The sequence below is a fragment of the Schistocerca nitens genome, chromosome 7 (genome assembly GCF_023898315.1).
Source record: "Schistocerca nitens isolate TAMUIC-IGC-003100 chromosome 7, iqSchNite1.1, whole genome shotgun sequence".
In the NCBI taxonomy this organism is placed as follows: domain Eukaryota; kingdom Metazoa; phylum Arthropoda; class Insecta; order Orthoptera; family Acrididae; genus Schistocerca; species Schistocerca nitens.
The window spans coordinates 460,841,608-460,867,110 of NC_064620.1; the positions used below are offsets into that span (position 1 = coordinate 460,841,608).

The 25,503-nt window shown below is 41.6% G+C and overlaps 1 protein-coding gene and 1 pseudogene across 1 annotated transcript in view; one reads left to right on the forward strand and one right to left on the reverse strand.

Annotated features, from left to right (window-relative positions):
• Positions 1 to 6,102, forward strand: part of LOC126195692 (uncharacterized) — a 432,385-nt gene extending 426,283 nt beyond the window's left edge. The window contains exon 7 of the mRNA XM_049934320.1: positions 4,430 to 6,102. Within this exon, the coding sequence (XP_049790277.1) occupies positions 4,430 to 4,549 (120 nt within the window). The 3' untranslated portion in view covers positions 4,550 to 6,102. The remainder of the gene's footprint in view (positions 1 to 4,429) is intronic.
• A 5,174-nt stretch (positions 6,103 to 11,276) lies between these two features.
• On the reverse strand, positions 11,277 to 11,366 carry LOC126196843 (U6 spliceosomal RNA; annotated as a pseudogene).
• Positions 11,367 to 25,503: the final 14,137 nt, after the last annotated feature.

Here is a 25,503-nt window from a genome sequence, read left to right on the forward strand (position 1 = left end):
TGCCTGAGTGATCGCCTTGTGAAGGAGTGGCTTTAGAGGGACCCTAGCCGTTTCATTCACGCACCCATGAACGCTGGCCCCCCTGTGATCACGCCACAGAGGGTCCAAAATAGGACTTGTGGAAGAAACATCCTTTGCTGCTTCAGATCACATCCATATTTGTTTGAATGGTTTTTAACGGTCCTTAGTGGTTCTAGCCGCTGTACCAAAGCAAAGATTGCAGTTGCACGACACTTCAAGGGGCTCAGAGCATTGGCGTTGCAGCCCCACGATGTTCTTTGTGTAGTGTTGAATCTTCTGGGAAGGGGGAGGGAAGGGGGAGGGGACGATGTCAGCAGTGTTGAACGTTAGATTATCAAGAACGATCACATACTGCTCACTGCACTGTGTACTGCAGTTTCCGACTGTGGAATGTGTGGGAATCATCACCGCACAGGTAGCCCCAGTTGTAGCCAATCTGTTCATGGAGTACTTTGAAAACATCGCCCTGGACACAGTCCTGAGAAGCCTAGTTGCTTTTATCATTACGTCGAAGACACGTTCGTTGTCTGGTCTCATGGACGTGAAAAGCTGGGAGAATTCTTGGACCATATCAACAACATCCATGACAACTTCAAGTTCACGATGGAGATAGAGACAGATGGTGCCTTGCCGTTCCGTGATGTCCTCGTTCGCGTAAAGCAAGTGGGTGTCTCAGCCACAGCGTTTACCGGAAACCCACCCACACAGACCGATATCCGCACGCTAAAAGCTATCACCATCCGTCGCAGAAACGTTCTGTTCTGAGGACCTTAGTGCATCGAGCCGAAGCCGTCTCAGATTCTGAAAACTTGCCGGAAGAACTGAGACACTTACGGAAAGTATTTAAGGGAAACGGATACAACAACCGCCAGATTTCGCAAGCTATCTTTCCGAAAATACATAAGCAGCAAGACTCCGAGGAGGACTAGAAGTTGCGTTCTTGCCGTTCTGTGACTCAATAACAAGAAAGATAAGCCGGTTTTTGAAGAGGCATAAAATCGATTCGGTCTTCAGGGCTTCAGCAAAAACTCGACAACTCTTGAGGCCTGTGAAAGACGATGTAGACCTCAGAATGTCAGGAGTAAATAAAATACCACGTGGGTGTGGACAGTTCTATATCGGACAGACTGTGCGTACCATTGAATAGCGTTGTGCAGAACACGAGAGATGTTTTCGTCTACAGTACCCAGAGAAATCAGCGGTAGCACAGCATGCATTAGAAAACAGTCATCGTATTGCATTCGATGAGACATCAATTATCACACGGACTAACAGTTTTTGGGATAGCATAACGCAGACATTACCATACATTGTGCCAGAGCGGGTACCAGTGACGTCATGGAAGGCAGCGCGGCTATATAAGGACGGCAGCAGCAACCAGAAGACAATCACCACTTGACAATGGCCGAGGAGTACTCGGCCGAAAGCTCGTGGATTTTAAACCACTTGACGCATCTGGAAGCCCGAGAAACTTTTATTAATATTGAGTTTAATTACAGAAGTAAGTCCCTGACTCCTCAGCACAACAGAAGCTACAAATTTTGAAATAAAAACTGAACTGTAAAATCAGTTGTTGTGTGGAAGAAACCGTCACACCTTGTTTCGAAACTTAGCTTTGTACTTTATATCGCTATGTAAGTTATGCAAGATGATTGCAACTACATGATCGCCTCTTTCTCAGTTTAAGTCACTTTTAATAATATTTGTAGATATCGCTATACCTGTGATGGATAAAATGCAGTAAATTTCTCCTGACCAAACGGGTAGTGTGATGCTGAGATTAAATTATACAGGGTGGTCCATTGATCGTGACCGGGCCAAATATCTCACGAAATAAGCATCAAACGGAAAAACTACAAAGAACGAAACTCGTCTAGCTTGAAGGGGGAAACCAGATGGGGCTATGCCATAGGTCAAACGGATATCAACTGCGTTTTTTTATAAATAAGAACCCCCATTTTTTATTATTATTACATATTCGTGTTGCATATTAGGAAATATGACTGTTTTAGTTGGACCACTTTTTTCGCTTTGTGATAGGTGGCGCTGTAATAGCCACAAACATGTGGCTCACAATTTTAGACGAAGGTTTGGTAACAGGTAGGTTTTTTAAACTAAAATACAGAACGTAGGTACGTTTGAACATTTTATTACGGTCGTTCCAATGTGATACACGTACCTTTGTGAACTTATCATTTCTGAGAGCGCATGCTGTTACAGCGTGATTACCTGTAAATACCACATTAATGCAATAAACGCTCAAAATTATGTCCGTCAACCTTAATGCATATGGCAATATGTGTAACGACATTCCTCTCAACAGCGAGTGGTTCGTCTTCCGTAATGTTCGCACATGCATTGACGATGCGCTGACGCATGTTGACAGGCGTTGCCGGAGGATCAGGATAGCAAATATCCTTCGAGTTTCCCCACAGAAAGAAATCCGGGGACGTCAGATCCGCTGAACGTGCGGGCCATGGTATGGTGCTTCGACGACCAATCCACCTGTCATGAAATATGCTATTCAATACCGCTTCAACCGCACGCGAGCTATGTGCTGGACGTCCATCATGTTGGAAGTACATCACCATTCAGTCATGCAGTGAAACATCTTGTAGTGACATCGGTAGAACATTACGTAGCATTCTCAACACCGATGTTTTTGAGATTCCCGATTCTCGTGCAATTTGTCTGCTACTGATGTGCGGATTAGACTCGACAGCAGCTAAAACACCTACTTTTGCATCATCATTTGTTGCAGGTCATGGTTGACGTTTCACATGTGGCCGAACACTTTCTGTTTCTTAGCCGAACACTTTTTGTTTCTTATATAACGTAACTATCCGGCGAACGGTCCGGACACTTGGATGATGTCGTCCAGGATACCGAGCAGCATACATAGCAATCGCCCTTTGGGCATTCTGATCACAATAGCCATACATCAACACGATATTAGTCTTTTCCGCAATTGGTTAACGTTCCATTTTAACACGGGTAATGTATCACGAAGCAAATACCGTCCTTACTGGTGGAATGTTACGTGATACCACGTACTTCTACGTTTGTAACTATTACAGCGCCATCTGTCACAAAGCGAAGAAAGTGGTCCAACTGAAACATTCATATTTCTTTACGTACCACATGAATATGTAATAAAAATGGGGGTTCCTATTTAAAGAAACGCAGTTGATATCCGTTTGACCTATGGTAGCGCCATCTAGCGGGCCAACCATAGCGTCATCTGGTTTCCCCCTTCAAGCTAGACGAGTTTCGTACTTTGTAGTTTCTTCGTTTGACACTTATTTCGTGAGATATTTGGCCCGGTCACGATCAATGGTCCACCCTGTATAACACGTTAACTGTCTTCAAACTGACCATAGGTGGGTACTATACATTTACACCATAAACAGGATGCCTAGAAAAACAATTTTTCAGAACATTATTTAATAAAAAGCAGCAAAATAGATCACCTTACTAATTGTTTGCCTCCAAAACCAGTGACATGGTTCAAATGGCGCTGAGCACTATGGGACTTAACATCTGAGGTCATCAGTCCCCTAGAACTTAGAACTACTTAAACCTAACCAACCTAAGGACATCACACACATACATGCCCGAGGCAGGATTCGAACCTGCGACAGTAGCGGTCGCGCGGTTCCAGACTAAAGCGCCTAGAGTCGCTCGGCCACATCGGGCGGCAAAACCAGAGAAAAATTGGAAATTTCTGGTAAGGTCTTATGGGACCAAACTGCTGAGGTCATCGGTCCCTAAGCTTACACACTATTTAATCTAACTTAGACTAACATAACGCTAAGGACGACACTCACCCATGCCCGAGGGAGGACTCGAACCTCCGACGGGGAAAGCCGCGAGGACCGTGACAAGACGCCTAAGACCGCTCCTACCCTGCGCGGCCAGAGCAAAGGGCAATAGGGAAAGAAATAATATTTTTAATAAATTTTAAATCATGCTTTACGTTCAGTTTAAACTCTCTTCAGCATGTGCACCCAAAAAGTTCTATATTAGATGTAAACTGTTCTCTGTAATCAAAATTCGACAATGATATTGTGATAATAAATGTATTGTACTGATTTGGTTTTGTTGTTGTTTTTCTATGGGAATTGATTATGAGATTCAGGTTTTGTTCAAAATGCATTTATTTTGATAGTGATATTTTAAATGGTAGGTCTCAAGTAAGAAACAATAATCTAGCTAAGAAAAATCTGCACTTTCTACCTTTGATAGCTCACATAAAATAATTTCAGTTCTGTTATGCTAAGTGGGCGGAAGTCATTTGATTGCAACGTCTTAAACCTGTGATTTTTTTTCACTAAAAACCACAACTTTTGTAAAAAAAAATGTGATGTATACATAGCCAATCCCTTGATCTGTTATTTACTTCTTGTAGGATCGCAAACAAAAGAAACGAGAGAAGAGGAGGCAGCAGCTAGCAGAGCAGATGGTTAATAGCGCAAACCACGCCACGTCTTTGCCGACGTTCGTCAATCCACCGGAGACGACCCTGTGAAGAGACGATGGCGAGACAACTAACAAATCCAACTGCGCGCTACCTGGGCGGCTGCTTCGGCAAACAGCAGTCGTTCGTTCCTCGCGTCCCCGACAGATGCCACCACGCTCCGAGGCGAGGTGATAAAAGAGCTGCGGATGGCGTCCATAGGCTGTGCTCGACGAATAGATGGGCGAAGAAAAACACTTGACATTCCGAACTAAACCGCAACATTCCGAGGCAACTTTAACATTCATTTTAGTATATAACGGCCGTGCGTGAGAAAAAATTCTTTTGGCGAAACCTTGCTTAAACAATGAAGTTACACAATCTTTCTTCGATATTAATGCACTTTGGCGGTCTTTAGCTGTTTTCAAGATAACGACAGTTTCGAAAGATTTACTCTCCTTGCAGCAAAAAGCTGATGCTTTTCTAACTGTATAGGCAATTCTGATTTTAAAAAATGAAAACACTAAAATAGCTCTCAATTCCGGATGTAATGATGCAGAATTGTCACACGCAATGTATTACGAAAAGTATTGTTCCTCACAGCCACTTAATAAGGTTGTGTCCGCGTTTACACACATAGAGCAGCACTGATTATCCATGACAATTAACATGGGCGCCATATATATATTCTCCACGTTTCCTTAAGAATATTCTAGGATAATAAATCACCGAATAAAAATGTAGAAACAGAAATTTCGGAACCATTAACCATACCCTTATAAATGGGTTTTGCGGCGAAAGCTCACGTGTGTCATAGAGCCATATCATGAATATCACTTACAGTGGCTCAAGCAGCAAATATCTCTGAGACATTCGTACGTGCAATCCGCGATTTCGAAAAGGGCATTGTTTAAGGCGATGCACTATGAAGTTTGCAGCAGGACTTGCACATAGATATGTAACAGCTAATCGTTTTCAGCTAGTTGGAAAATAATGGATACACAGCGCACAGTATAAACCGTTTCGAAAAAGATCGACCATTATTTTCCAAGGCGTGTTTTGTGATACTTATGTACATAATGTATGATTTGCATTATAATTTATTCACTAAATCTCAAACTTCATTTAAGCTAAACTTCCGTCATCACTTAATACATTAGAGTATCTTGTGATTAAAAACCTTTGGAAATTGGGATAAATATTCATATTTACCATTACGGAACACATAGATCAAAAAATTAAAAACCCACCGACCAAAAAAATCCTTCAATTTCTCATATTTGGAGAGAATGTCATCGTTTTCAATGTACAGAAAAAGTGACGTTCTTTTAGCGGTGAACCTAAATGGTGTTAAATTTCATCTTCAGTAAACAATTTCTTGAATAACATCTTTAACAAGAATTACAATAGTTACAGAATGCTGAAAATATCGCAAAATATTGTGCAAATAGTATATTACGTTTGTCCTAAGCAATATGGATACTCAAAAAACTCCTTGACTATTCTGCCCCATAGTATTAAAAGAGATTCAGTCCTATAAAGTTCAATAAGCAAAAATAGACGGTTGTTTCGAATAACGCTTGATAGATGGTATATGTTAATATTTCATGTTGTTTTTATGTATTGTTACCAACTAAATAAAAAGATTTATTTTGAATTTTTATAGAGTATGTAAATTGGTTTATGTTAGCATCCTGACTGCATCATTCATTTATTTTTCCCAAAGAACTCGTTCATAATATGAAGAAAACAGTTACTTAGGCAATTATGCTAGATGAAACACATCTCCTAACATATGAAGGTAATCACTACATTACACTATGTTGTAAGTTCATTAGGTTCTTGACATCTCCCATAGATTCTAGAACTATAAGTAAACTGATGTTATCATCACCATGTATTTGTGACAGCAAATTACTCTTTTGCATCAAGATAATATCTGAATTACCTCCTAATGTCCAGAATGAGATTTTCACTCTGCAGCGGAATGTGCGCTGATATGAAACTTCCTGGCAGATTAAAACTGTGTGCCGGACCGAGACTCTAACTCGGGACCTTTGCCTTTCGCGGGCAAGTGCTCTACCATCTGAGCTACCGAAGAACGACTCACGCCCGGTACTCACAGCTTTACTTCTGTCAGTATCTCGTCTCCTACCTTGTAAACTTTACAGAAGTTCTTTACAGAAGTTCTCTAATTCTTAGAACATACTAGCAGCAGTGAACTACATGCGAAAGTCTCATCACCCTGTTTCATTTTCAATTACATTTCAAGCTCGCTTTCAAGTCACTGAAACTTATCGCCAGTGTGAGCATTGTTACCTACACACATACTTATTGCTGTCAGTAATAACCATAAGAACAGCATTATTTTACGTAAATGAAATTGAAATTTGATGTTTCTCTCTACTTTCGTACTACTTTCAGATTGGAGCTGTGATATCATGAGTAGTTGCTCTGCGAAATATTGGGAGATAAGTAAACAGCGAGGATTAAAAGTCACGAAGGAGGAAATTAGTAGCTAATGCCGATATGTTCACTACCCACTGCCTCAAAGCCAGGACGCTACATGTGGCTTTTTACACTAGTATATTGGTTACCTCGAATTATGTGCATACATGAAAAGGGAGACAGCAGCAACCTTATCGTGTCGTGTGTGTTCTTGCTATGTAAGCATAAAAACCTGAGCGTTTTTATATCTGATCGTAACAACATCGAGTGGGGACAACGCAGTCTGTAACATAAAACAACAACTAAGTAAATCAAACTGAAGAACAAGCCAGAAACAATACCATCTATACTAATAAGAGAAATGTAAAACAGTCATGTCCGTGTGTTTGAACACAGCAATCTTCAAAATTACTAGAATAAAGTTTCATGGTGTTTCCACAGGTTATTTGAACGTAGCTTGAGGCATCGTATACGGGGTATTTCCGTAAGAGCGTACAGAATGTAACAGGACATGGAGAACGATCCACTGAGCCGCGCGGGATTAGCCGAGCGGTCTGAGGCGCTGCAGTCATGGATTGTGCGGCTGGTCCCGGCGGAGGTTCGAGTCCTCCCTCGGGTATGGGTGTGTGTGTTTGTCCTTAGGGTAATTTAGGTTAAATAGTGTGTAAGCTTAGGGACTGATGACCTTAGCAGTTAAATCCCATAAGATTTCACACACATTTGAACATTTGAGAACGATCCACTGAACATTTTGAGGGAAGGAACCTGGGGTGGGATAAGAAAGTTTAAGGAGGTATGGGAGTAAACTTGTCTACGGTTTTGTCCAGCATTACTGTTTTCTAGCTCATTTACACAAACATGCGTACAAGATTATACGTACTCTACTGTTTATTTACATGTACATTCTTTATTTCCTGCAAGGAATTTCCAGAATTGTAGCTGCCTGTGATGTGATTTGAAACACACCATGGTTATTTGTGAGGCTTGCATTGAGGTTGATGACCATCAGTTCCAGGACATTTTTTAAGATACAGTTCAAATGGTACGTTCATTGTGTCAATGATCGTATTTGCAGTTAACTGTAACTAATGTAAATAAAGAAGAACACGTTAATGTGATTTTATTCTTGTTCTCTCCTTAAGCTGGCTTTTCCGACTCCAGGTTCCCAGCCTCAAGTAGTTCAGTGGAGTATCCTCTATGTCCTGTTAAATTTTTGCACGCTCTTACGGAAACACCATATAGCTTTTTTTTTTAATTAAAGTCACAACAAGAAAAAAATGATAATTTAAATTTGTATCTAAGGTCATCTGCTCAGCATTTACTTTGGAGCCGGCCGAAGTGGCCGTGCGGTTAAAGGCGCTGCAGTCTGGAACCGCAAGACCGCTACGGTCGCAGGTTCGAATCCTGCCTCGGGCATGGATGTTTGTGATGTCCTTAGGTTAGTTAGGTTTAACTAGTTCTAAGTTCTAGGGGACTAATAACCTCAGCAGTTGAGTCCCATAGTGCTCAGAGCCATTTGAACCATTTACTTTGGACGTTTACGCATCAGGACATAGTAGATCAAAGAACCAATAAATGGCGCTGTTACTTTCTTTTTCTTAACTCGGTAGCAGATGTATCCCAGAAGTTTACGTCAGTGACAGAATTAAGCGTCACAATCTCATCTTTATGAATACAAACTAACAGCGAATTCACTTGACTAGAATATACAGATTTAATGATTTCTCTTTGTGTATTAAAAACTTAACGGCACTGCTTTCCTTCTTTCGATAGGTTTCATTTCCGTTCTTTGCTAGGGAAAACGAACTTATTAGATTTGCTTTGTGGTTTGGGTGCCTGCTCATTACATCTTGCTTTCATTTTGTTTACGAATAAAAATACCAAGGAAATGGTCGAAATTTTCTGAATATACCAGATCAGCTAAAAGCCTGAGGTCTATGCAGGCTGAAGAATCCAATGAAGTTCGTGGTGTGAGATTGGCTGCGGCTGAGACACACCAGGCTTTAACTCGCTCTTTGGAAACTTCTTTCAAAAGAGCGAAGCGCGAAATAACTGTCAGAAGGCATCATGTGATATCTCTCTCCTCAGAACGCTTCACTCGCAGAGGCTTGAAGTTACATAACATCATGGAAGCGGAAATTTTGACGATCAGTCGCTTAGGCGAGTGCGCTTTTACACCACAGATTCCACTTGTTACAAACAATTTACCATTTCACTTTAAACCTGTACAATTTCTGGTGAGTTTATGTTATACCACGAACATGAGAAAGCACAAGGCTAGACACTGCATGTTGCCGGCATGAAACTTAGTGTCAGTTGGTTTTCGCACGATCAGCTCTACATAGGTCTGCATAGTGAAGCAAATAAGCTCTTCGTTCATGTCCCCAATCGTACTGTTTCAAACATTGTATACAAAGAAGCTTTACAAGTAAAAAATAAGTTCCACGTGTTCGAATTCTCAGGCACATTTATAAATAAATACCTAAGCAATGTTCGGTTTCTCAGGTACTGAAGAATATTTCTATGAAACACCAAATTCTCATTTTCTGTAATAATGAAATAGAATTTGAGTCCTGATGGTCAATAATTACCGAGAAAGTACGGATCGCCACTTAAACTTTAGAAATGTGTCCTTTACTGGCCTCTGTATATGAACATCATTGCTTCGACATTTATTCATTTAAGCATATCTTGGGAACCTGAGCAAAGGTACATGTAGAGTTCCTCTTACGTTTTACTTATGCTCCTGTCTGAAACACGCGAGCAGCAGTAATACAGCGGATCTTAAAACCCAGTCGATGGTGTCACAGATTTATCTAGGAGCTTACGTAACACCCCTCATTTCCAAACCGAATAACTGGAGGCTATTGTTTATATACCTGTTATTACCATGTCACCTACGTTGCCCGTGGTTATACAACTTGACAATCCAGTCGATATTTTACAACAAGATCACATAAAACTGAAATAAACAGGAACTGCTTGTTCCAGTGATAATTCTTACCAGTAAAGCTCAACTTCTACGGAATTCTGTCAGTTGAGTGAAGCCTTTAGTTGTCGTTCATCACGACGAAATCATGCGAAGCACGTGAAGGTTCAGTATACTTCAAACTGGGAAAATACCAGTGGAAATAACAGACGACTCAACGAAATCGAAATGTTGTGAGGAGATGCCATTTTTTAAGGTCTACATCGTAGGAGGTAGTTATTCTCCGTGTACGTCTATAATTTACTTAATCCAATAAAGCAAAGTGTTTTGTTTCGAATTAGTGTTGGCAATCATTGGGTAAATAAAGTGTCATTCTAAGTCTTGTTACAAGCTTTGTCAGTCTCACGTTCTAGCATAGTTCGTCGAAATGCCTCTTTGCTGTTTTCGATCGTTTGCTAGGAAATTTACAATCTATTCCCCGTATTTTACCGATGTTGGATGTTTGTCGAATGATCCTCCCCGACAGCACTGTTGCTAAGAGGTCATACGCAGATGTAACGTGGAGGTCTTTGGTACCATACCGATTCAAACCAGTACTTCAACTGAACAACAAAATGATAGAATTCAGTTATTCATTTAGAACCGATTGCTACACGCGGTTCGTTATAATTCTTTCTCGTAATTATTACGTTTGTCAGATTATTAAGAACGTGAATGAATCTCTATATATAAAAGGAAATTTCATGACTGATTCTCAAGCACATCATCGCCCAGCCCAAACCGGTACGGATAGAAACTTGAAATTTGGGGAGAGTGTTGATCTTATGCTGTAGGCATCGTTTACGGAGGGGTTCTTAGAAATTCCATCCTAAGGGGGTGAAAAAGGATGCGAAAGTTTTTTGAAAACAAATCATTATTGAAGAACTGTTAAAACATTTTAAAGCTACATCTATGAAAATAATGATATTTGATTTCTCGGTTATAGGGGACGAAAAAATTTAAAAAATTTTCATTATGAAAAGTAGAATCATTTTTTGGTGGGGAGTACATTCGGAAAGGTGCATGGTTCTATGGCTTCAAATAACGTGAAATATTTTGAAGATGTTGCAATTTGTGAACTAAATTAAAGAGGCTATTTAACAGTCACTACAATAAATCTGCTTTGTCAGAGCTGCATAGAATGAGGAACTTGTCTGAAATACATTTTATAGGTAGGCCTAATATATGATTATAAAATTATTTTTGTTGTCATTATTACACAACTAATGATTATTGAGGACGAAATAGGTACCATATTTAAAAGCGATTTCTTGTATAGTAATATCCGTTTGAGATGAGAAAATTCAGTACCGGATGTAGGACTGGTGCTAATATCTATAGAACCACTCAACCGATTTGTCTCCGTTTTTAATTTTCTATATGAAAATAATTTAAACCCACTGGAACACAGGGGCCATGCTAATCTTCTCTGTATCGTTCCAATTTTAGTATATGCACCGCCGAAGCGAGTACAATTATGGCAACACAGTGAGAAATGCTTGCTTGAAACACAACTGCCGATAATAGTCTAGCCTGCAGGTTGTGCTGTTGTGTCTGAATACGAACGCCACCTGTGCAATGTCCTCGATACGTTACAAGAGTCAGTTCGTGGTCAATGTCCTGTGGAGTTGTGAATGCACTGTGTTGGAATTAATAGAAATCGAAACTGGCAGCGTGTTGGTCGTCCTATGGTGGGGCTTCCATAACCAAGGTATTCCAAGTGTTTGGTGTTTCAACAGGCACCGTGTAGAAGATTTATATTCCGCACCGTGAAAGCGGAAGAGCATCATCCACGATGTCACAACGTGAATGAAACTGAAATGATCGTATGACATTGTTGGCAGGATTGCAAGTCCCTTTTAGGTGACGCCACATCGGCGAGTCAATGGCGATGAAGGACACACAACACCCAGTCCCCTGCCGGGAATCGAACCCGAGTCCCCTGCGTGCCAGGCGGTAATCCTACCGCTACACTACGGAGGCAGACACACAACACGAATGAAAGTATGCATTGAGTCTTCGTAACGCACGGTCGTTGACGAGGATTGTGACAAAAAATAAGAGGACGACAGCTGCAAAATTAACTGCAAAACTGAAAGTCACACTCGAGAAACAACACGAAGGGAGCTCCGTAAGCACAGAACTGCAGGGCGAGCTGGTATTCTGAAGCCGTTCTTCTGTTATGTACATGCCCGTAACACGAAATAGTGGTGCTGAAGTCATGAAACCTGTACTATGGAGAAAGTCGTTTGTTCGGATGAGCCTTTGTTTAACACTGTTTGCAACTTCTCGCCACGTTTACGTCCAAAGAGTGAAAGATGGCTGCAGCACAGACATCATTTGTGCGGCCACATCGTGATATTCCATGGGCCCCCTGGTTACTCCGCAAGGGCGAGTTACTGATAAGGACTATGTGACCATTTCGGCTGATCAGGTCCATCTTATGGTACACTGTCTGTTCTCCAGTGGTGACACTGTGATCCAAGACGACACGACGCCAATTCACACAGAGCATGTCAGCCACTACTGTGTGTACGTAGATGAAATGATCGTATGGCATTGTTGGCCGGGAGGCCCCATGTGGGGAAGTTCGGCCGCCATATTGCAAGTCATTGTTAATGATGATGAAATGATGAAGAACACAGAACACCCAGTCATCACGAGCCAGAGAAAATCCCTGACACCGCCGGGAATCGAACCCGGGACCCCGTGAGCGGGAAGCGAGAACGCTACCGCAAGACCACGAGCTGCGGACTGTACGTAGATGAATTTTCGCATCTCCCATGGCAACTACAGTCATCAGATCTCAGTGTCATTGAGTCTTTGTTGTCTGCTTTAGAGAAGAATGCATGATCGCTATCCACCACCATCATCGTTACCTGAAATTGCCCACAGTTCTGCAGGAATATTGTCTTGAAGACCATATAGGACCTCTGTTTATCCATTCCGAGACGACTAGAAGCTGTTTTGAATGCTTTTTCTACACCGTATTACGCATGGTAATGTTGTGTTTTTGGTGCGTCCATATTTTTGTCGACCCCATGTAATTGGATTCCTTCTTAGTATAAGTAGCAACTCCGGCCTCAACTTCTAACAATACCACCACTTGCAAAGTAGCTTAGAAATCAGATTAATAATGTTGCTCACGCAGCACATGTTCCCTTTATCGGGCAATAACAAAGTTATTGAATGTGGATGGTATCGTCAGAATGGAAATAATGAAGTCACTGTAAAAAAGTCATTGATTTCGGCACTTATCTTGAATGGATTCCCACGTAGATTTCGTCGAAGTTGTTATGGCTCATCTTGTTGATTCTAAGGTGATTCCACTTTGACTGCTAGAAGGTACAGATCTGTATTTTAGCAATATTTGAAGACCTAACAATGCGTTTTTCAGGAAATTCTTAATGATCAAACAATCCCTGATCAGAACAATGGTATGGTAGAAATAATTTTTGACTTGGTGTTCACGATCCACATTTTTATTAAACTTCTCGTAAATTCACATATACTTCTTCTTAATTGTCACATCATCAAGAAAACAGTTTTGTATCAATCTTCATATATTTAATTTCCACTTTAACCAAACACAAGACTTGACTGTTCTTTTACAGAGCGAAATTACAACTTAACTTCTACAAAGTGAAACAAAGACTGCTCTGTGCGCATTCGCGCCAAAACACTTACTAGTAAGTCAAAGATTATGACAGTCTCACAGAAATGAATACACACAAGAACCATATCAATGTAATATATCGATACATCGGAGTACCTATACATTAATAAAACCAAATGTGAATATTGTCACTAAAATATGTCTGTTAGTTCGCAGAAAAGTAGTACGATATTACTGGTATCGAGAACTGAGGTTGGAGTGCCGAAATGGTCACGTAAATAAAGAACCATTACAAACTTCACTTTTCAGAATGTTTCGTCCTCCCTGAATTCAAACGTATTGGCCTTACTCAGCGCAGGTCTAGCGAAATGAAAGAAAACTACATAGCCGAGGTTAATACCTACGGACACGAGTCGCAGCTGTATGCATCACGTGCGAGTCATCTGGATGCGGTGGAATTCCAAGCGATCAGTTACCGATCGCTGCGATTAGCGATCGGCCCACAATCGAGCGATCTGCAGGCAGACCGTGCGACATCGCGACTGATTGCTGCGACCCATTGCTCGTGCGTGGGGCCCCTTAAAGTAAACAAGAAGTCAGGGCGTGGCGCAGTTCTCAACAATACTGGGGTCTCTGCAATGGCCCTTCTCCTTGCTGAGGATCAGTTTGGGGCAAGACGATTGGCGAGCGACACGAATGTGTCCATCCCTAGTCAGCAAAGAAGAAACTGTGAAATACAGTAGCGCAGTGATAGCAGTCAGAAGGTAAGCCATCATCGAAGTTCCGAGTTCTGCCGATACCTGACAACCAAAACACAGGCGTCAAATCGATGGGACCTTTCTGTGGCCACACAATATAAATTATCAGGTGTTTAGTGAAATGGAGATTTGTTGGGGATATATGAAAGATGTATTTCGTATGTGCAGGTGTCTGCGGCAAAGTATACTGCGCGGAGTGTAATAGACCTCTATGACTATGTTTTGTGTATTCTGTGACGTTGTCTTAATGACGTGCTGTAATGCTCTGTTCTGTGTAATTGACTTACTCCTGATTTTTCGTATTCAGAATTACTTATTTCACTCCGCTGGTCCCACCAAGATTTTGGACACTGTAGCTATATTCGGGATAGAAGATATGTATTCGCGATTGCAAATACGATGAGATGTCAGCTACACAGTTTAATGACGACATATTAAAATTTGCACCGGACCGGGACTCGAAACCGGATTTACTGCTTTACGTGAGCGATCACCTTCACCACTTCGGTTATCCGTGCTCGTCTCTCGGAGAGACCCAAACCCTCCATATGTCAACATGTAACCATGTCCTGCACTCCCAGTTGCTGCAATTGCTGCACAGGGAGAGACTTTATATCATTATCGCGGACTGTCTAGGCATCTAACACTGTTTGTGTTGTGTGTCTCCAAAATAGTATTACATAGCTAGACAGGTAGCGATAGTAAACACGTCTCTACCTGTGCGTAGATCACAGCAGCTGTGCGAGTGCAGGAGGTGGACACACAGTGACAAATGGGGGTTTACGTCGTTCTGGGAGGTGAGCTCGAATAGCCGAAGTGGCTACGGAGATTGCTCGCGAAAAGCGGGAAATCCGTGTTCGGGTACCGGTCTAGCACAAATTTTCACGCTACCAATACATTGTGCAGCTGAAGTCTAATCGTATTCACAATCGTGAATACATTTCTTCCATTTCACTCAGATGTATGTAAATCGTAGCTATGTCTGCTCCTTCAAACGTGCATGTACGTCTGAATAACATTGTGTAGTACATCGTAAAACAAACACAGTGGAAAATAATATTCAGGATAGTCTTCGAAACTAATTATCACGGCCCGTGTGAAGTGTTTTGTGCTGTAGAAGCCTGAATTTTATAATTAAATGATAATTAAATCAAGACCCTACGCTGCCGACAGGCGTTGATATACATCAATGGGGACAGTTGAAAATGTGTGCCCCCACCGGGACTCGAACCCGGGATCTCCTGCCTACGTGGCAGACACTCTATCCATCTGAGACACTGAGGGCACAGAGTATATTGCGACTGCAGGGAATTATCCCTTGCACGCTCCCCGTGAGACCCACATTCCAAACTAATGTCCACACACTACATTCGTAGTGCCCTTGCCCTTTACACTCATTACTCGCGCCAGACAATCTTACTCCCGTAAGAGTTCGGGCAATATGTGTGCATCCGCACAGAAGAAGAAGGTCAATGGCTGGTTAACCACAACTATATGAAGATGTAGATGGTATCTGTTCTTTCAGACATGAGAAGGGGCACTACGAATGTAGTGTGTGGACGTTAAAGTTGAGAATGTGGGTCTCACGGGGAGCGTGCAAGGGATAAGTCCCTGCAGTCACTCTCGCCTCTGTGCCCTCGGTGGCTCAGATGGATAGAGTGTCTGCCGTGTATACAGGAGATCCCGGGTTCGAGTCCCGGTCAGAAGACACATTCTCAACTGTCCCCGTTGATGTATATCAACGCCTGTCGGCAGCGTAGGGTCTTGATTTAATTATCATTTCATTCTAGAGCACTGCATGGTCACCGATGGTACCTGTTCTTCCGCACATGTCCGAAGGAACAGATACCATCTCCATATATGAATTTTATAAATATCGTAATTACAAGGGAATCGAATACTACAGCTTATACATTCTCCTACGAATTTTCTGCGCGAAGTGCACTATAGATAATTTTCGACCAGTTGATTATATCACCACGGTGGGTTCTCATGCACGTATTGTAAGACATAATACATTTCTATAGGACTTTTTACTCATTAAAGATGGATTTCATGCATTAAGCTATATTTTTGTCACCAAACTAATTTACCTTTTAAATCACAAGCGTCTTGAAAAGTTTAGCTATTAACGGAATGACATGCGATTTGAAATTGTTGCTATCTGCTGAAAATATTAGATATATCGTTTCTCTGGCAATGCAGTTCGTATCCCCATTCCCAGTGCAGTGCGCCCATATTTTCATTGCTTCTCGTCTCAGCAGTACTGGATAGGTAAAGGATTGCTGCCAATGAGCGTAGGATTTATGGCGTGATCGAATGCTCTGTTTCATTTCAGACGTAAGTAATTTATATTAGTTAGTGCCGTTTGTACATGATCCCTTGCAGCAATGTATGCTCCTGGTTCTTCACATCAAGTAATTACATTGACAAGTTCATTGAGATCCCGACATACCAACGATATCTAAATCTGTGGCAACATTATACGCGATCGGTGGCTGTCATCGATCCCGCCAAATACAAGTAATTTATTGAGGAATTTCAACTGGCATTTCGAAGTTCTCTAGTGGTTAGCAGCAGCGGCACTTGACCTGCTTATGTCGACCAATACTAAGGTCATAGGGGAGACCGCAGAATTTTTTTGCAAGGGGAAGGGCGGGGGAGGGTGGGGGGGGGGGGGAGGCAAGGCTTTAAAATTGTCATCTGTGACATAAATGAGTTGTTCATTTTCGAGATATGTCATCTCATAAGAACTACACTCTATTGGTCACACGAAAAACTTATTATATCCTATTAAATGGATGATTATCCACTCAATAAATGAATAAAAATTCCGTACTTTAGATTCCAGTGGGGTCAGGGTGGGGCCAAGTACCCCCCCCCCCTCCCAACCCCCCCTTTCTTGTTCCCTCTATGACTTTGATAAAAAAAAAGCCTCCTCTGCATTGTAGTTAGTCTTTATCCTTGTTTTCTTTCCTTGAGATGCCAAGGGCTGCCTTGTTGTCGGTAATCCTGCAATATTGCCGATTTGCCCCAGTCTCATTGCTCCCCTGTATTCCGTATTACACACTTCTAGAGGCTGTATATGGGTCATAGTGTCTTACATCGAAACATAACGTTCTTTAAGTTCATTGCATGTCCTAATGGACAAAGCGGGTTGTTTGAGAGCTCTGCCCCTTACAGATCTCAGATCTTACGAGCCACATTGCACTAGCCTAAGACTGGGGCAGTGGATTGCTGTTGAGAATATTCTGGAGCGGACTATCAGTTCCGGCACATGCCTTATAAACTAGAAAATCTCCCCAAAAACCTTCGTCGGAATCAGAAGGCTGGATCTACTTTTGATTTGTCTCTGGAGCGTTCCAAACAGAAAAATACTAGCCTTTTACCCACTGCTTCGCCTGCTTATGTGTTCGACACATATACTGAACACAACTCCTCCTCTCCCTCTCCTTGTCCAACTTTTCCTCCCTCTGTCTATCCACTTCATCTTCTCACCTCTGTCTGTCTACATCCTCCTCCTCGCGACTACCTTTGTCCATCTCTGCCTCCCCCTTTCTTTGTCCATTTCCTCTACCCCATCTCTTTAGTTGTATCCTTCTAGCCTCCCTCTGACCATGTCCTCCTTCCCTTCTGTCTTTCCATCTCTGCCTCCCCCCTCTTCCTTTTCTACCTGCTCAATACCTCTCCATACCTTCCACCTGCCTCATTTATCTACCCCTCTTCCCCTGTCTCTGTCCATTTCCTCCTCTGTCACTCTGTCCATCCCCTCCTCTGTCCATCCCAACCTGACCTTAGCCATGCTAATCAGTATCCCTTGCAAGATGGTTCAGTAAAACAGGCCAGCACTAATCCCAAAACACACCTCTCATACTGGGTAGGCTATGAATCAGGGGCTTGAAAGTCGTTCATTTGCCCCTGTTGTATAGGACACCGCGAAGAGCAGGTCGATAACACAAGCTGTGCAACACACCTGTCATGCAGGGCAGCCTACATGCCGGCATCGAGAAAAACAATTTCTTGCTCCTGAAATGTGCCCTGAAAAGCAGGTTGATTTGGCAGGCCGATACAGTTCCCATACAATATGTCTGTTTTGCAAGGTGGCCTATACCACAGAAGGTTGGAAAGAACACGTCTTTGCCTGTGTCTCCACTCCTATTGGAGCTAAGAGGTTGTAAAATCCCACAGTACTGATTTTCTTGAGGCCTGATGTTTCTGTGCCAAATTTCGTTGAAATGGATTCAGAGGTTTGGAAGGAGATTTCAGATGCACACATATACACACAGATATATATATGTATATATGTGTATGGGGGTGATATATATATATATATATATATATATATATATATATATATATATATATATATATATATATATATATTCTTTTTGAGAAAAATTAAAGATATTGTTTTCTTTCCTTAATATTTCTGTATCATGAAACGTTCACAATAATTAGGTCATCAGGTGAAAGTTTATTGTTTGTACACTTCATTCACTGCCATCCAGTACAGTGGCATGCTGACTGAGAATTGGCCCTCAGATCCCTTCATGCACACCCCAGTGAACATTGTAGCTCAGACAGATCAGAAATATACATGAAGGCATCACTCTTTCCTGAATTTGCCTCAGTTCATGAAAATTTTGCTCAAAATGGAGCTATTACTTTTTATTTCTGCGACAACACATCTCAGATTAAAATATGATGCCCTACGTATGTATAATATGTACCTGATTGTATGTGTGTAGCATGACTTAATTGACACATTTTGATTTGTTCCTCAAATATGGTATATATTTATTTGTATACGGGTTTATTCATAATTACCTCCGAGGCTTCAGAAGATTACTATGCCAAAACTACAAGACATACTGAAAATGACACATATCAGTAGGTAGATTCTCTCTCCAATTATCGATTCACAATAAGCGCCATGCATGGCATACTTGCGGAGTGCACTACTAGGAGTCAAAAATGCGCGTGTCTTGTGCCCACAGAATTCGCTATAGATGAGTCAGTTGTGAGAGTTCAGCAGTTCAGATTAAAGCTTCGGCAGAGAAAATAATCTGTGGTTGGTACAACACATTCCATGAGACTGGATGCTTGTGTGGTGCGAAGAAAGCAATCTGTCCAGGACCACCAAGATAGAATGTGGGGGGGGGGGGGCGGGGGGGGGGTGCTGTCTGTCAGGCATTTTATATCGCTAGGTACGTCATCAAAAATTTTTGTGCTAAAGACAACCTTAATGTGGAGTAATGATTGTCATTTTCCCTTCTGGTACTTTAGTTACATACATCATTGTTCCTTTTGAACTGCAAGGGATTATTCACAACAAATTTCCTGAGGAAGTAAATACGCAGTGTGGCAGTAGTCAGAGTACCAAGCTTATTAAACAGATGTCTACAAGATCATAGTGGATGACCACCACATATTACTCTCACAGCGCTTATTTGAACAATGAAGACTTTCCTTTTCAAAGTTGTGTTACCCAGAACTTTTGATCAATATCTGCAGTGATTATAAATGCAGATGTGGCTGAACTAAGTTGTTTCAGAAGTTCCAAAATATGCCTCTTCCAGTTTAAATTCTCATCAATACGGCTACTTAAGAATTTTGAAATTTCCACTCTATTATTTCCTTACCATGTGTTATTACACTTATCGTACCCCCCGATTTGCAGAACAGAATATGTTTTTTTTTTTTCTAATTAAGGGTGAGTCCATTGACAGAAAACAAGTCTATGATACTTTTAAAAACACTGTTTACCATTTCTTCTGCAAAAAGAACTAATTCGTCTTGTTGTATATTACATGGAGATCATTTACATATATGAGGAACAACAGCGGAACTGAGATTGAACCTTGGGGAATCCCATACGTGATTTCTCGTTCGTGAGAATAATGTCTCTGGACTACAGTGGTTGAATTACTAAGTACAACAGTCTGCCTTCTTTTGGTTAGACATGACATTATGCATTGACTGAGTATACCATCAGTCCCATAACACTTCAGTTTATCTTTTGGTTACATATGACACCATTGGTTGGCTGTACCATACCTTAATTTATCTAAGTGATTTCTATAATGACCCTCCTCTTCTTCTGCGCCCACCAAGATCACCTGACTTAACTCCACGTGATTTTTTTGTGAGAGAGAGTTTTGTCAAAGATGATCTGTTCCTGCCTACACTGCCATTAATTTGGAAGAGTTGCAAGAAAGGATAAGTTTTTGCGGTCGCTAATATCGTGCTCGACGTTTTGGGACGTGTGTGGCAAGAGTTCGACTATCGCAGGCCTACCGCTTCACAAACAGTGCACATATTGAGTTAAAACTTGGAGAACTGCTTTATCCACTGATATGTGTTTCTTTTTTCTAGTCTTGTAGTCCTCTCGGTCGTGTTCTGAAATCTCAGAGGTAGTGAAGAATAACCCCGCATATTAATTTATTAGGTGCAATTGGCCACTATTAGCTCACACAAAGATTTATGATTCAAATATATCAATTTTCAGCCAGATTTCAGTTATACCACCATGAATCTTACTTCTTTCTTCAAAACGTTTTGCTTCAGTTTTCTTCGCAGGTTCACTTTTTTTTATTTTTTATTTTTTTTTTTAGCGAATGAAGGGTATAGTTTTCCCGTTGTCATCAGTCACCTAGGCTTATAACAACTTAAACCTAATTAACCTAAGGACATCACACACATCCATGCCCGAGGCAGGATTCGAACTTGCGGCCGTAGCAGCAGGGCGGTTCTGGACTGAACCGCCTAGAACCATGCTTGTGCCTGTTGCAGTTTTGTAAGTTTTGTTGCTGGGAGTCTGTGCATATGCCATGAAATTACAATACATTTTTTTCGACACCTGCCAATACTTTGGCTACTTCTGGTACTTTTCCCGATATTTTAGTCTGTAACCATCTTCCGTTCTAGAGTATTTATGATAATTCTGCGTTCCTCTTATTTCCAGTTGCTCTGACATTCAGGTCTCCTGGTTTGGTAACTAACCTGTAGTGCGTGATTTTTGTGTTTATGGAGACAAATTTCGTGTAGAAGTCATGAATTTTTCCTTTGCGCAATTTTTATCAGTAGGTTCAATAATCTCATCTAGATACTTGCAGTACGCGACTCTCTCGATTTGACCGTACTTTGTGGAGCTTTGAACACATAAGAGAGTTTTGGAAGGATATTTGTAAGCCAATATACACCATCCGTCCAAAGATTTCCGAAGCCGATTTCATTCCTGAAACACAAGCGACGGTCGGAGTGGTAGCTAAGGTGGCAGTTTGAATAAAAACTGTAAACAATAGACGTGCGTCCCACTAGTCAGTTGTGAGCAGCCAGTTTTAAGTATTGGACGTCTGACCATAGTGTATCAATGTTGTTGTATCACAAATTGCAATGCAGCAACGAGCTGGACATCTCTAAAGCAAGTGTTCAAGAGACTGACCGAATCTTTTGAAGCAGAGAAAAGTGTATGCAAAGTTTGTCCCGCACTCCTTGATACCGCAAAATATGTCATGTGGACACTGTCCGCGACTCCATTCCGATTACGTCAGGGTATCCGGATAGCCGGATATTTTTGTTCAGATAGTGTGTATACCATATTTGATTTGTTCCAACTCTTCTTTTACTCCGCTGTCTTGGAAATTTATAGTGAGATTATCTGTTCCCTACGGATAATCCCTTGTCGATCCCATAGTTTTTAAATTCTGTATTTCCCCACGAAAGCTACCAAAAAGAACTGGACATAATAATGCAGATAGCACAAAATAATGGTTACAATAATAACACAGTCACAAACAAAGAACAAAATTAACAGTAAAATAAAAGCAGAAAGCTCCAAAACTACAGACAACAACGTAACAGAACCAAACACAAACATGCAGTCCCATAACGACAACACAGGATAATCAGAAAAAGATGAAAGTAAACACAAGATGGTACACAATGACATACAAACACAAAATCACACTTAAAATCACCAACATTTTCAAAAGACAGGGAGTAAACATAGCATACTCAACAGACAATTCAATACAAAAATACACTCCAAAACTGACAAAAACCAGAAAGCAGGTATATATCAACTACAGTGTAACACTTGTGAAGGCACATACATAGGTCAAACAGGGAGAACATTTGATGTCAGTTACAAGGAACACATGAGAGCCTGGAAATATGCGACAAACCACTCCACATTTGCAGAACACCTAAGAGAAAAATGACCACAAACCAATCACTAGAGAAGATGACATGAAAATAATTAGAATAAACAATAAAAAACTCCTCCTAACCATGCAAGAAAATTACCACATACAGAAAACCAATAAGAAGGAAAAATCTTGTTGAATGACCAAGTACACATGCCAATCAATTCATTATTTACACTAATAGATAAAATAATAGAATAACGTTCGCAAAAAGGATTAATATAATAATACTGTCCAATATAATAATAATAGAACCCAACATCTCTACACTCATTCATCCATGAACCCCTCCACAGAATATTGAATCGAAAGGTCAAATCAGCTGTCACCAAAGTTTCCAACCACTCGCTAACAGCTAGACCACCCCTCCTCCCTCCCCCCAAAATAAAAAAAAATCGTCGGCTCTCTCCCTCTCTCTCTCTCACTCATACACACACACACGGTATAAACATCATAAATAGAAGTTAGTCTCGAACATATACTTCGTTAGGTTGGCAACTAATAGGTAAACATACCAAAGAGGATGAAACAAGTAACGGAGTTGCAATATTTACCTTGTGAAAAACATTGTACGACGAAATAGTTGTATCGAGTGACAAAAGAACAAAAGTACACCACAAAAAAGACTGAGACAATGGGGAACAGTATGAGGAAGGCCAGAACACAAAGTTGTGATTATATGGCAGTGATAAAAGTGGTAGTGCGACCTCCAGACGAGATGTGAGGAAACGCAGATCAGCAAATCGTAAGTAATTACTATTTTTACAAAAAAAATCGCGCAGTGAACTGTTTAATAATCTAAAACTAACAAAACTGTATCGTTATAGATGCCCTGATGATGTCTTAGAACAGGAAAAGGCGAAACGGGAATGGGATAAATAAAGTAACTAGCAGCAGGAAAAGGCAGTTTTACTTGCAAAACAAGTATTTATATGCTTGCTGCGGAGGATGGCCACACAAACAAACTTGTTATTCTGTATTAAACTCAGCTTATGATTTTCTGAAATTCTTCGCCATTCTTGAAGTTGCTATTTATTTGTATATATTGATATATTTATATTATATTTTGATATATTTATACATATTGATACCCTCCATCCACCCCCCTTCCCCAAAAATGGTTCAAATGGCTCTGAGCACTATGCGACTTAACTTCTGAGGTCATCAGTCGCCTAGAACTTAGAACTAATTAAACCTAACTAACCTAAGGACATCACACACATCCATGCCCGAGGCAGGATTCGAACCTGCGACCGTAGCGGTCACGCGGTTCCAGACTGAAGAGCCTTTAACCGCACGGCCACACAGGCCGGCCCCCTTCCCCAGCTGCTGTCGATCCGCGCATGGCTTATTAAAGCTTCACTTCTATGTTAACTCCTGGACAGCTCAAAAGCCGCTGCCCCTCCAAGAAAATGGAATATTTCCCTATAAACGGTGTGATAACGAAACAAACTTGAGTTACCTGATGATTGGTAAAACTACAGTGTTTCCTGGACTGCTAAATATGCGAGTTAGTAGAAAAGCAGTGAGCTCCTCCATCCTCGATTCTTTAAAATGGAAGTTCTTTGTATGAAATAGTCAAAAGTCTGATAATTTTACAAGTGAGTATATGTATTAAATGTCTAACATTAAGAATTAAGCGAGAAAAGATTTAAGAAAGGCTTGGAATTATGTTTCAAAATTCTTGGTAGCCGCGAACTACTCTCATTATGAAACACCCGTTAAGATTAGTCCGGATAATTTGCAACCTGCTTTAAGCAAAAGCTAATTTTTAACGCTAGCCATTATGCATGACGTCATACCTCTTGAATTATGTGTCGTACTATTGTAGCATATACACTGTCCAGTCACATTGATGTGGTGACAGCGGAGACCTTTACGAGAAGTGCAGGAAGAGGGTAAGTGACGTCGTGGAAGGCACCGACAGGGATGTACAAAAATGCCTCTAAACACTGTGGGACTTAACATCTAAGGTCATCAGTCCCCTAGAACTTAGAACTACTTAAACCTAACTAACCTAAGGACACCACACACATCCATGCCCAAGGCAGGATTCGAACCTGCAACCGTAGCAGCCGCGTGGTTCCGGACTGAAGCGCCTAGAACCACTCAACCATAGAGGCCGGCGAAAGGGATGTGGACCCGTGGTGACTCCAGTACCGTGGCCATCTGTCCTAGGTTTCTCGAGTGAGGTTCCATGGGTCGAAGAGCCATATCGAGGTGATACCACAGATTCTCTATTCGGTTAAAGCTGGGCACTACCGTGGTCAGGGAAGCATGGTAAACTCATCCTGATGCTTTCCCAAACACGCACGAACACTGCGAGTTGTGTGACACGTTGAATTGTCCTCCTGGTAGATGCCATCGTGCTGAGGAAAAACAAGTTGCATACAGGGGTGTACATGGTCCCCGAGAATAGATGCATATTAGTATCGGTTCGTTGTGCGATCCTGAACAATGAGATCACCGAGGGAATGCCACGAAAACATTCCCCATACCATAGTGCGACCTCCTCTGGCCTAGACCCTTCCGACGATGCAACGGCTACCTGTCCAAAGGAGCACAAAGCTTGATTCATCTGAAAAGGCCAGCTGCCACCATTCAGTGGACGTCCAGTTGCGATGATGGCGTGAAAATTGCAGCCTTCGTGGCCGATGAACAGTAGTCAGCATGGGTGCACGAACCAGGCACCTGCTGCGGAGTCCCATAGGGGAAAACGTTCGCTGAACAGTCGTTGAAGAGACACTGCTGGTAGCCCCTTAAGTCATCTGGGCAGTCAGTTGCTCAACAGTTGCACGTCCATTCGCCGGTACACATCTCCGCAGCGGTCGTTCGCCATTGTCGTCAATGACCCGTGGTGCACCACAGTTGCGTCGGCGCGCTTTCGGATAGCATCATTTTGCCCTGCACAGTATACCTTAACCATGGCAGCACGCACAGTTTACAAACTTAGCCGTTTCTGAAATGCTTCCACCGCTGTCCCGAAACCCAATGATCATGCCCTTTTGGGCGTCAGATAAATCGCTCCA